The sequence below is a fragment of the Bufo bufo genome, chromosome 2, assembly GCF_905171765.1.
Source record: "Bufo bufo chromosome 2, aBufBuf1.1, whole genome shotgun sequence".
Taxonomy (NCBI): Eukaryota; Metazoa; Chordata; class Amphibia; order Anura; family Bufonidae; genus Bufo; species Bufo bufo.
The window spans coordinates 145,265,399-145,278,177 of NC_053390.1; the positions used below are offsets into that span (position 1 = coordinate 145,265,399).

Here is a 12,779-nt window from a genome sequence, read left to right on the forward strand (position 1 = left end):
CTGTGGTGGATGACCTAAGAATTCTTTCCCTGGTGAAGAAAACACCCTTCAGAACAGTTGGCCAGATCAAGAACACTCTCCAGGAGGTAGGTGTATGTGTGTCAAAGTCAACAATCAAGAGAAGACTTCACCAGAGTGAATACAGAGGGTTCACCACAAGATGTAAACCATTGGTGAACCTCAAAAACAGGAAGGCCAGATTAGAGTTTGCCAAACGACATCTAAAAAAGCCTTCACAGTTCTGGAACAACATCCTATGGACAGATGAGACCAGGATCAACTTGTACCAGAGTGATGGGAAGAGAAGAGTATGGAGAAGGAAAGGAACTGCTCATGATCCTAAGCATACCACCTCATCAGTGAAGCATGGTGGTGGTAGTGTCACGGCGTGGGCATGTATGGCTGCCAATGGAACTGGTTCTCTTGTATTTATTGATTATGTGACTGCTGACAAAAGCAGCAGGATGAATTCTTAAGTGTTACTGTAATGGGGTGCCGAAGGCGCACTCGGTCTCCCATCAGCCGCAGAGCTTGACCTTGTTCCCAGGGCAGCTTTGCTACCTGGGAAGCTCCCTGCTCCTAGGTCTGCCTTGAGAGCCGAGCTGATCACTTGGTTCCTCGATCGGTCGGTCATGTGATGCTGGCCACGTCACATGACCCTCACTCCCCACTATAAATACAGGCAACCTGCTGGCCACAGGTTGCCTGTTAATTTTAGGTATCTGGTGATTGTTTTGTTCCTGCATACTTACCTGATCCTGTGTTCCCTGACGATTCTCTGCCTGCTCCTCCTGTACTGCGCATCTCTCCTGGTATCCTGACCCCGGCTTCCATCTGACGATTCTTTGCGAACTCCTGTTGTACTTCGTTTCTCTCCTGGTATTTGACCTCGGCTTTTCCTGACTATTCTCTGCTCATTCCTTAGTACTGCGTAGCTCTCTAGGTATTGATCCGGTCTATTCACGTTCCGTTATTTGTCTTGTCTGTCTTCCCAGCACGTATCCTAAGTTAGGGACTGCCGTCTAGTTGTCCCCTATCATTAGGACTTGCGAGGCAAGTAGGCAGGGCCAGGGGTGAGGGTGGAGCGTAGTGGTCACTATCCTCCCCCCTGTGTGTAGTGTACGTTACCGTCACAGTTTCGGGCAATATTTTCTGCTCATATTCAGCCAAATGCTTCAGAACTCATTGGACAGCGCTTCACAGTGCAGATGGACAATGACCCAAAGCATACTGCAAAAGCAACCAAAGAGTTTTTTAAGGGAAAGAAATGGAATGTTATGCAATGGCCAAGTCAATCACCTGACCTAAATCCGATTGAGCATGCATTTCACTTACTGAAGACAAAACTGAAGGGAAAATGCCCCAAGAACAAGCAGGAACTGAAGACAGTTGCAGTAGAGGCCTGGCAGAGCATCACCAGGGATGAAATCCAGCGTCTGGTGATGTCTATGCGTTCCAGACTTCAGGCTGTAATTGACTGCAAAGGATTTGCAACCTAGTATTAAAAAGTGAAAGTTTGATTTATGATTATCATTCTGTCCCATTACTTTTGGTTCCTTAACAAGTGGGAGGCACATATGAAAACTGTAATTCCTACACCGTTCACCTGATTTGGATGTAAATACCCTCAAATTAAAGCTGACAGTCTGCAGTTAAAGCACATCTTGTTCGTTTAATTTCCAATCCATTGTGGTGGTGTATAGACCCACAAATGTTAGAATTGTGTCAATGTCCCAATATTTATGGACCTGACTGTATATATGCTTGGGCACATCTATAAACATATACACATACATACATACAAAACCGGGGATATGAATGGGCAGCAATAAGCCCACATACATACTGTCATGCTGACATAAGTGTATATATATAGACATGTGTGCAAATACATACACACATATCTATATATACGCACACACACTCGCATATACCTGGGGCATCACATACAGGGGACATACATATGTCCCCACTTGCCATACAGGGCCAATATATACAAGGCCATACAGGAAATATATATCCCTATTGGCCATATAAAGGGGCCCATATATATACATATAGACACATATCAATGAAGGAGCAGATACATATATATATCTATATATACGCCCACCTGACTTCCCTCTACAATGGAATTGCCTGGTCATTCAGTATGTTCAGGTAATCAGCTGACCTCATTCTTGGAGCACATACTGTTGCTGAACCTAGACCTGACCAACTGCAGCAACCCCAGATCATAGCCCCCACAGGCTTGTACAGTAGGCACTAGGCATGATGGGTGCATCACTTCATCTGCCTCTCTTCTTACCCTGATGTGCCCATCACTCTGGAACAGGGTAAATCTGGACTCATCAGACCACATGACCTTCATCCATTGCTCCAGAGTCCAATCTTTATGCTCCCTAGCAAATTGAAGCCTTTTTTTCTGGTTTGACTCACTGATTATTGGTTTTCTTACGGCTACACAGCTGGTCAGTCCCAATCCCTTGAGTTTCCTTCGCATTGTGCGTGTGGAAATGCTCTTAATTTCAATATTAAACATAGCCCTGAGTTCTACTGTTGTTTTTCTTCGATTTGATTTCACCAAACGTTTAAGTGATCGCCGATCATGATCATTCAGGATTTTTTTCCCCGACACATTTATTCCTCGAATACGAGGGGTCCCCACTATCCTTCCAGTTTTTAATAATGCGTTGGACAGTTTTTAACCACATTTTAGTAGTTTCTGCAATCTCCTTAGATGTTTTCTCTGCTTGATACATGCCAATGATTTCACCCTTCTCAAACAGACTAACATCTTTTCCACGACCATGAGATGTGTCTTTCGACATGATTGTTTAAGAAATGAGAAGCAACTCATTGCACCAGTTGGGGTTAAATAACTTGTTGCAGCTGAAAGATAATGGCCCATGCAGTAATTATCCAATAGGAGGCTCAGAACTATTTGCTTAGTTAAATCCAGGTGGCGACTTTTTTTTTGGACAGGCAGTGTATAACTTAAAGGGACTATGTTTTCCGTCCTGCATATCGGACAGCAGTCGGATCTGTCAAAACGTATGCCAACTGATGGCATTTGTATGACTAATCAGGATCCTGATCCGTCTTACAAATGCATTGAAATGCCGGATCCATCTTTCCAGTGTCATCCGGAAAAAACAAATCCGACTGAAGCTACATGGCAATATGTGTCACGTAGATTACATTACATACATTGCATCTAATGACTGGTGTCACAACACCACTCGCGACATTCTGTCACCGAGATGCCAGAATCGCAAAAATCCAGATGTGTTGGATTTTTGGTCACATGTTGCACAGGGTCCTGCTAGCATAGACCTCAATGCAACAGATATGACTGCAACCTTCCAGACGATTCTCAGCTCTAAAACAGTGGTACAACAGCAAGTTGCGGACTAGTCACACAAATGTTTTTGGTCACGTGACCTTTCTGAATTTTTTTTTCATGTGACATATGTCACTGTGTAACCTCAAGCTACATCTGACAACAAAAGATTTACATTGTTACCTCCCTGATCCAGATGACTGATATTGTAAATGTACTCACTGTTTTAGATGTCTGATATTGCCACCTGCTGGTCTAATGGATTACTGCAGCTTGTTCACCTCCTGTATCAATTATGTCCTTGCTCCGCAGCAGTGCATGGTCCGATGGCTGAAAAAACCGTCCTCTTTACTTCTCTGTTCTATGGCAAGCTATTTTGGGGACCTGGGCTACAGTGCGGCTTTTTCTGCCGTTACTGATTTTAACTACAGTATGCATTGCACAAGATTGCATTCAACTGGATACATTCATTTGGACTGAAGCTGTAGCTCAATGGTTGAAATCAATCAGTCGCGCTACAAAAAGTCGCAGTGTAGCCACATCCTTAAAGGGGTTGCCTCCGTTCAGCAAGTGGCATTTATCATGTAGAGAAAGTTAATACAAGGCACTTACTAATGTATTGTGATTGTCCATATTGCTTCCTTTGCTGGCTAGATAATTTTTTCATCTCATTATACACGGCTCATTTCCATGGTTACGACCACCCACCAATCCATCAGGTCGTGCATGCACACTATAGGAAAAAGCGCTGGCCCCTCTGGTGGGCAGGACTGTGGGCGCTCACATAGGCTGGTGCTTTTTTCTATAGCGACTAACACGGCCACTGCTGCCGGATTGCATGGTGGTCATAACCATGGAAACGAGTGGTGTATAATGTGATGGAAAACTGAATTCCGCCTGCAAAGGAGGCAATATGGAGAATCACAATACATTAGGAAGTGGCTTGTATTAACTTCTACATAATAAATGCCATTTTCTAAAGTGACACAACCGCTTTAGGCCCCTTTCACACGAGCGAGTATTCCGCGCGGGTGCAATGTGTGATGCGAACGCATTGCGCCCGCACGGAATCCGGCCCCATTCAAATTAATGAGTCTGTGTACAAGAGACGCAACGCACAAGTCGCAGCATGTTCTATATTCTGCGATTTTCATGTAACGCTGGCCCCATAAAAGTGAATGGGGCTGCGTTTTTCACGGATCGTTGCTAAGAGATGTTTGTATACCTTCAGTATTTTATCACGCGCATGCAAAATGCATTAAATCGCATTGCACCCGCATGATAAAAACTGAACTGAATGCGATCGCATACAAAACTGAATGAACTTGCTTGCGAAATCGCGCATTTTTCAGTGAATGCATCCGTAACACATCCGCACCTAATCCGCTCACGCTCCTCTGCAAGGGTCCTTAAGGCCCCTTTACATAGGCCGATGCATAGACAATCAATCACCTCTTCTGGATTGGGACGAGTAATAGCTACTACAATAACTCGTCCCCATAGAGCATCATTAGTTCTGGGCAGCAGACTTACACAGGACCATGTGCGGCCCAGAAATGATGATTTCAGTGTCTGAATCAACAACGCTTTCACCGGATTAACAAATGTTTGATCGTTCATCGGGTGATCGGTGGGACACAGGGCAATAATCGGGAATAGGCGTTCCTACGTATGCTCTTTCATGAGAATTGCGCCGATCATCACCCCGAGTGAAGTGTCAGATGCAATGATGGCTGTATAAGGCGATTTTCAAAGCCCTATTGAAATACAGAGGGAAAAAAATCTGCACATTTAAAACATGCTTCATATCTCAGACATGCCCCTTAGGCTACTTTCACATTCGCGTTTGGTGCGGATCCGTCATGGACCTGCACAGACAGATCCGCACTGATAATAAAACTGCATGCATCCGTTCAGAACGGATCCGTTTGTATCATCTGTAACATAGAGCAACCAATATCAAAATACCAATAATTCAAAATATGTGTCACTAGACCATAGTACAACAAAAATATTACTCCACACATATACGGTAATATAAATTCATTCTTTATTATTTAAAAAGAGAAAAGATAAATACATATTATAATACATACAGTGGTAGCAGTGCAGAACAATACTGCGAAAAGTAAAAATCCACCCTCCCCGCAAAACTCCTACAGTTGGCTTTGTACCATCAGAATTACATAGTGCAGGGATGCTCAACCTGTGGCTCTCCAGCTGTTGTAAAACTACAACTCCCACAATGCCCTGCTGTAGGCTGATAGCTGTAGGCTGTTCGGGAATGCTGGGAGTTAAGTTTTGCAACAGCTGGAGGGCCGCAGGTTGAGCATGCCTGATGTATGCATCAGGGTCTTAGTCTAATTACTGTGTAAGGCCTCATGCACACGACCGTTGTGCATCCGCGGCCGTTGTTCCGTTTTTTTCGCGGACCCATTGACTTTCAATGGGTCAGTGGAAAAATCGGAAAATGCACCGTTTTGCAGCCGCATCCGTGATCCGTGTTTCCTGTCCGTCCAAAAAATATGACCTGTCCTATTTTTTTGACGGACAATGGTTCACGGACCCATTCAAGTCAATGGGTTCGTGAAAAAACACGGATGCACACAAGATTGCCATCCACGTCCGTCATCCTTGTCCGTAAGCTACTTTCACACAGACGGATCCGCTGATCCGTCTGCATAAAAGCTTTTTAGATCTGAGTTTTCACTTCGTGAAAACTCAGATCCGACAGTATATTCTAACACAGAGGAGTTCCCATGGTGATGGGGACACTTCAGGTTAGAATATACTAAAAGAACTGTGTACGTGACTGCCCCCTGCTGCCTGGCAGGTGCTGCCAGGCAGCAGGGGGCAGACCCCCCCCTCTCCCTCCCTCCCTTGTATTTAACACATTGGTGGCCAGTGCGGCCGCCCCCCCCCCCCCCCCCCTTGTATTTAACACATTGGTGGCCAGTCCGGCCGGCCCCCCCTCCCTCCCTTGTATTTAACACATTGGTGGCCAGTGCGGCCGGTCCCCCCTCCCTTGTATTTAACACATTGGTGGCCAGTGCGGCCGGCACCCCCTCCCTCCCTTGTATTTAACACATTGGTGGCCAGTGCGGCCGGCCCCCCCTCCCTCCCTTGTATTTAACACATTGGTGGCCAGTGCGGCCGCCCCCCCCCCCTCCCTCACTTGTATTTAACACATTGGTGGCCAGTGCGGCCGTCCCCTCCTAATTAAAATGACCGACCCCCCATCATTGGTGGCAGCGAAGAGTTCCGATCGGAGTCCCAGTTTAATCGCTGGGGCTCCGATCGGTTACCATGGCAGCCAAGACGCTACTGCAGTCCTGGCTGCCATGGTTACTTAGCAATTTTAGAAGCATTATACTTACCTGCGATGTCTGTGACCGGCCGGGCGCTCCTCCTACTGGTAAGTGAAAGGTCTGTGCGGTGCATTGCTTATAGCACAGACCTTTCACTTACCAGTAGGAGGAGCGCCCGGCCGGTCACAGACATCGCAGGTAAGTATAATGCTTCTAAAATTGTTAAGTAACCATGGCAGCCAGGACTGCAGTAGCGTTACCGATCGGAGTCCCAGCGATTAAACTGGGACTCTGATCGGACCTCTCCGCTGCCACCAATGATGGGGGGGTTGGTCATTTTAATTAGGGGGGGGGCCGGCCGCACTGGCCACCAATGTATTAAATACAAGGGAGGGAGGGAGGGGGGCCGCACTGGCCACCGATGTGTTAAATACAAGGGAGGGAGGGGGGTCGGCCGCACTGGCCACCAATGTGTTAAATACAAGGTAAGGAGGGAGGGGGGGCCGGCCGCACTGGCCACCAATGTGTTAAATACAGGGGGGGGGCAGTCATGTACACAGTTCTTTTAGTATATTGTAACCTGAAGCGTCCCCATCACCATGGGAACGCCTCTGTGTTAGAATATACTGTCGGATCTGAGTTTCACGATCTAACTCAAATCCGATGGTATATTCTAACATAGAGGCGTTCCCATGGTGATGGGGACGCTTCAAGTTAAAATATACCATCGGATTGGAGAAAACTCAGATCCGATTGTATAATAGGGACTCCTGACTTTACATTGAAAGTCAATGGGGGACGGATCCGTTTGCAATTGAACCATATTGTATCAACGTCAAACGGATCCGTCCCCATTGACTTGCATTGTAAGTCAGGACGGATCCGTTTGGCTCCGCACGGCCAGGCGGACAGCAAAACGACTTTTTTTTCATGTCCGTGGATCCTCCAAAAATCAAGGAAGACCCACGGAAGAAAAAACGGTCACGGATCACGGAACAACGGAAAGCCGTTTTGCGGACCGCAAAAAAAAATGGTCGTGTGCATGAGGCCTAATACACATGTAAGTTAAATACCTCATAAATCTCGTATACTGACCTTATGCTATAACATATTAACCTGCTCATATGCTACCAGTGCAATTCTCATTAACTGTTGCATGGAGTCTCCAACAGGACATACTGCCAAAGGCAAGGAAAAGGACCTTACAATATATAGCATTCCCACCAATATCCTGAATGACAGGATTATTGGTGGTGCAGAGTAAGGCCTCCTGCACACGACCGTTTTTTTCCCCGTTTACTGGCCATTTATTGCGTTCCGTATACGGTCCGTAAACGGAACCATTCATTTCAATGGTTCCGCAAAAAAAACGGAATGTACTCCGTATGCATTCCATTTCCGTATTTCCGTTCCGTTTAAAGATAGAACATGTCCTATTATTGCCTGCAAATCACGTTCCGTGGCTCCATTCAAGTCAATGGGTCCGCAAAAAAAAAGGAACACATACGGAAAGGCATCCGTATTTCTTCCGTTTCCATTCCGTTTTTTGCGGAACCATCTATTGAAAATGTTATGCCCAGCCCAATTTTATCTATGTAATTACTGTATACTGTATATGCCATACGGAAAAACGGAACAGAAACGGAAACACAACGGAAATAAAAAACGGAACAACGGATCCGTGAAAAACGGACTGCAAAACACTGAAAAAGCCATACGGTCGTGTGCAGGAGGCCTAAGCATAACAGTATACAGTAATTACATAGATAAAATTGGGCTGGGCATAACATTTTCAATAGATGGTTGCGCAAAAAACGGAACGGAAATGGAAGACATACGGATGCATTTCCGTATGTGTTCAGTTTTTTTGCAGACCCATTGACTTGAATGGAGCCACGGAACGTGATTTGCGGGCAATAATAGGAAATGTTCTAACTTTAAACGGAACGGAAAAACGGAAATACGGAATGCATACGGAGTACATTCCGTTTTTTTTGCTAAACCATTGAAATGAATGGTTCCGTATATGGACCGTAAAAAACGGCCAGTAAACGGGGAAAAAAAACGGTTGTGTGCAGGAGGCCTTAGGAAAACAAATACTGACCAGGAGCAGAGGGGGAGAAAGGATGCCAACCCGACGCGCGTTTCGCCTCGCTTCTTCAGGGAGCGTATACGCCAGCAAACAGTACAGAAATAAAAAGGAGTAAAAAACCAATTAGACTAGTGGGGATCCTCACTGGGAAAGCAGCGGAAAGTTGGCCAGACCTACAACTAGGTTTATCTCTGGACTCTGAACCCAGTGCGGCTTAGAGCAAGCTATTTTCAAAGGGTCTTAGCTAGCCCCCCTTTCACCTTCCTCTTAGGCCTCCTGCACACGGACGTTTTTTTTTCCCGTTTACTGGCCGTTTTTTGCGTTCCGTATACGGAACCATTCATTTCAATTGTTCCGCAAAAAAAACGGAATGTACTCCGTATGCATTCCGTTTCCGTATTTCCGTTTTTCCGTTCCGTTTTAACATAGAACATATCCTATTATTGCCCGCAAATCACAGTCCTGATTCAAGTCAATGGGTCCGCAAAAAAACGGAACACATACGGAAATGCATCCGTATGTCTTCCGTTTCCGTTCCGTTTTTTGCTGAACCATCTATTGAAAATGTTATGCCCAGCCCAATTTTATCTATGTAATTACTGTATACTGTATATGCCATACGGAAAAACGGAACAGAAACGGAAACACAACGGAAACAAAAAACGGAACAACGGATCCGTGAAAAACGGATCGCAAAACACTGAAAAAGCCATACGGTCGTGTGCAATAGGCCTTAGTCATGTGACAGGAGGCTGGCTATGGAAGGCTGTATGGCATAATTCTAATTTGAGCCAATAATATGACCAGTAAGTTTTCCAGGATATTTTTACGAACTCAGGCACACCAAACATAAATATGAGATATAAATCCTTTAAACCAATATGGAATTTGGTAGGTTTCCTAAGACCGAAAATCCCGGTGTTTGAGACCAAAGAAACGCCCGAGTTTCCTGTTGATAAGAATATACATTATTTATTACAAGCCATAAATGATGACTAGGCTGCTTTTGAAGTACGTCATCTGGTGTATTTTTTTATACAGCAGCATTAGGTGGCCTGCAGACATACCGTCTGAAGCATCCATTAATTCTATTAGCATCTCTGCGTTAACTGGAGAAGTACAGTTTGGGCTTTTTTAAAATGAGATCAGAACCCATAAGGGCTCATGCACACGACCGCAAAACACGGATCCACCAAAAAACGGATGAAATCCATGTCATGTCTGCAAAATGGACAAGAATAGGACATGTTCTATTTTTTTGCGGACATACGGACACGGAGTGCACGCAAAGTTATTTTGTTTGTTTTGCGGCCCCATTGAAATGAATGGTTCCGCAAACGGGCCGCAAAAAAAAAAAAGGATCGAACACGGACAAAAAATACGCTTGTGTGCATGAGCCCTAAGGGTACTTTCACACTTGCGGCAGGACGGATCTGACAGGCTGTTCACCATGTCGGATCCGTCCTTCTGCTATTTCGCCGTGCCGCCGGAACGCCGCTCCGTCCCCATTGACTATAATGGGGACGGGGGCGGAGCTCCGGCGCAGCACGGCGAAAGCCGCCGGACTAAAAAGTCGGACATGCAGGACTTTTTAGTCCGGCGGCTTTCGCCGTGCTGCGCCGGAGCTCCGCCCCCGTCCCTATTATAGTCAATGGGGACGGAGCGGCGGTCCGGCGAAATAGCGGAAGGACGGATCCGACATGGTGAACAGCCTGTCGGATCCGTCCTGCCGCAAGTGTGAAAGTAGCCTAACTCAGAACACCTCCTATTTCGAGAAGGTAGGTGGTGCTGAGCTCAGAGGTATGGGATCTCTCCTTTGACCTATTTTTATTTTAACACTGTCCACTAGGTGGCAGCAGACCACAAGAAGGAAAAACAGTCATTTTACAGAAGATCCTATTTCAAAATCCTTTTTTACACAACAGGAGGAACTTATCGCTGGCTTTATGCCAGAAAACTGGCCTACAAAAGTTACAGACTTGGGCACCTGCATAACTTTTGGCTGTTTTAGGCTACTTTCACACTAGCGTCACGGACCTCCGGCAGGCTGCTCCGGCGGGTGAACAGCCTGCCGGATCCGTCCTGCCGCTAGTGACCGTGTGCCCTCGGACTGCCGCTACGTCCCCATTGACTATAATGGGGGCGGGGCAGAGTTCCGGCGGAGCCGCGGCAAGAGGCTGCCGGAATAAATGTCGGCCATGTCGTCGTTTTATTCCGGCAGCCTCTCGCATTACCCCCCCCCCCCCCCCCCTTATAGTCAATGGGGACGGAGCGGCAGTCCGGGGGCACGCGGTCACTAGCGGCAGGACGGATCCGGCAGGCTGTTCACCCGACGGGACAGCCTGCTGGAGGTCCGTGACGCTAGTGTGAAAGTAGCCTTATGTGGCGGAAAATCAGTTCCTTTCATGTGAATGAGGCTTCAGAAAAATAGGACAGTCACCAAAATCTCGTCATCAAATCTGTCGCTTGTGAATATACGTATCCGTCAATGGTGCTGATTAGCGTTGAGCGAATCGAAGTCTTTGAGTCGAGTTTCAGGGAAAATGTGATTAATTGAGGTAAAAAAAAACATACTTACCTCATCCGTTTGAGCGTGAAGAGTCGGCCACCGCCATCTTGATTGAAGATCACCAGGGGTCGCGCGGGTTTTTGCGCTAGATTTTTTTAATCAAGATGGCGGCGGCCTGCTCTTCGCTATCAAATGGATGAGGTAAGTATGATTTTATTTTTGTCAGATGCCGCAATCAGCGATGAATGTGGCATCTGAGGGGTACAATGACGGGAAGGGAGCGGCGCAATCGCCTTTCCCTGTCCTTTCACCCACTACTTACAAAGAATTGCACTTCGTGATGAATTAATTTGTCACAAAACAAATTTTTGGGTGAAATTCGGCGAAGCAGCCAAATCGAATTTTCCAAAACTTTGCTCCTCTCTAATGCTAATCCAGCAGTGACGCAGTGAACTCTGCTGTACGCTAGCCGATGAATTTGGTGCAACTTTGATGCGCAATTTTTTTGTGATGAAAAACTGCATTGGGGGCTGTGCGGAATGAGTGACTGGATGACTGTGGAGGTGACTAAGTACGGTATGTACATTCCATAGGTATGGCGGTATGTCATCACCAGGTGTGGAGTAGTTCAGCTTTAGGACAGTGACATGTGACAGGTCTGTGTAGCAGTCACACAGAGGAATGCTGCCCTGTCTGTCTGACTGGTCTGCTCCACTGTGTCACACCCAGGCCTCATCTGGGTCATGTCCCCCCCGGTGGGGACTGTTTACACCTACCGTGGGGGCTGCAGAAACCGCAACAACACACAAGGCAATGTAAACAGTCGCGTAATGTGAGTGCAGGCTGAGGCAGCAGAGCCGGGTGGGCAGCCCCTTGGCATTGGGACAGCGGAGAATAAGGAGGGGCCTCGTCTGAACGAGGTCGGAGACGCTGCTTCGTGCACTAGTAGGAAGTCCTGCTGTCATTTTGACTTTTGTTGTGTTATTCTGCAGTTCCCGGAGCCGGTGACCACAGGACGGACGCTGACATCATGCCGCCGAAGGGGAAGAAGCCCAAGGGGGTAAGTGCCGCCGGGCGAGGGCGTCTGCCAGGGGGCAAGGACATGCTTCCAGAGTGAGTCACGCAGCGGGGGCAGCCCTGGACACTACAACTCCCATCATGGTCTGCAGCACTGATTACTACATGCCTAGGACACATACAGCGCACCTACTCCTGGCTGAGCTCCAGCCTCCTGGAGGAGATGCTAGCAGGGTGTGGTGGAGTCTGCATTCCCTCAGCACTCAACCCCAAAACATAACCCTCCCCTTCTTGTCATGAAGCGGAGGCTCTGCCCTCATCTCTGCCCTCCGCCGCCGCACACCTCTTCTGCCTTCTTCTCCAGCAGAAGCCTTCACCATGGCATTCGCGAGCTGGTGGTACGCTACGGTAAATACCTGCCTCCCCGGGTCCTCTGCGGGGTTCTGCAAGTGGGCTCTGCCGGGCTCTGTGCTCTGCAAGTGGGCTCTGCCGGGCTCTGTGCTCTGCAAG

The 12,779-nt window shown here is 47.1% G+C and overlaps 1 protein-coding gene across 5 annotated transcripts in view; it reads left to right on the forward strand.

Moving 5' to 3' along the window:
• The window catches only part of CAST (calpastatin), a 205,614-nt gene that overhangs the window by 12,468 nt on the left and 180,367 nt on the right, over positions 1 to 12,779 (forward strand). For 2 of the 5 annotated variants that reach the window (XM_040421562.1, XM_040421565.1), the window contains exon 1: positions 12,157 to 12,312. In XM_040421562.1, coding sequence (XP_040277496.1) covers positions 12,283 to 12,312 — 30 coding nt within the window. In that variant the 5' untranslated portion in view covers positions 12,157 to 12,282. Of the gene's footprint in view, positions 1 to 12,154; positions 12,313 to 12,532; positions 12,678 to 12,779 lie in introns of those variants that run through there. The other 3 variants (XM_040421563.1, XM_040421568.1, XM_040421564.1) reach the window with 3 other exon arrangements.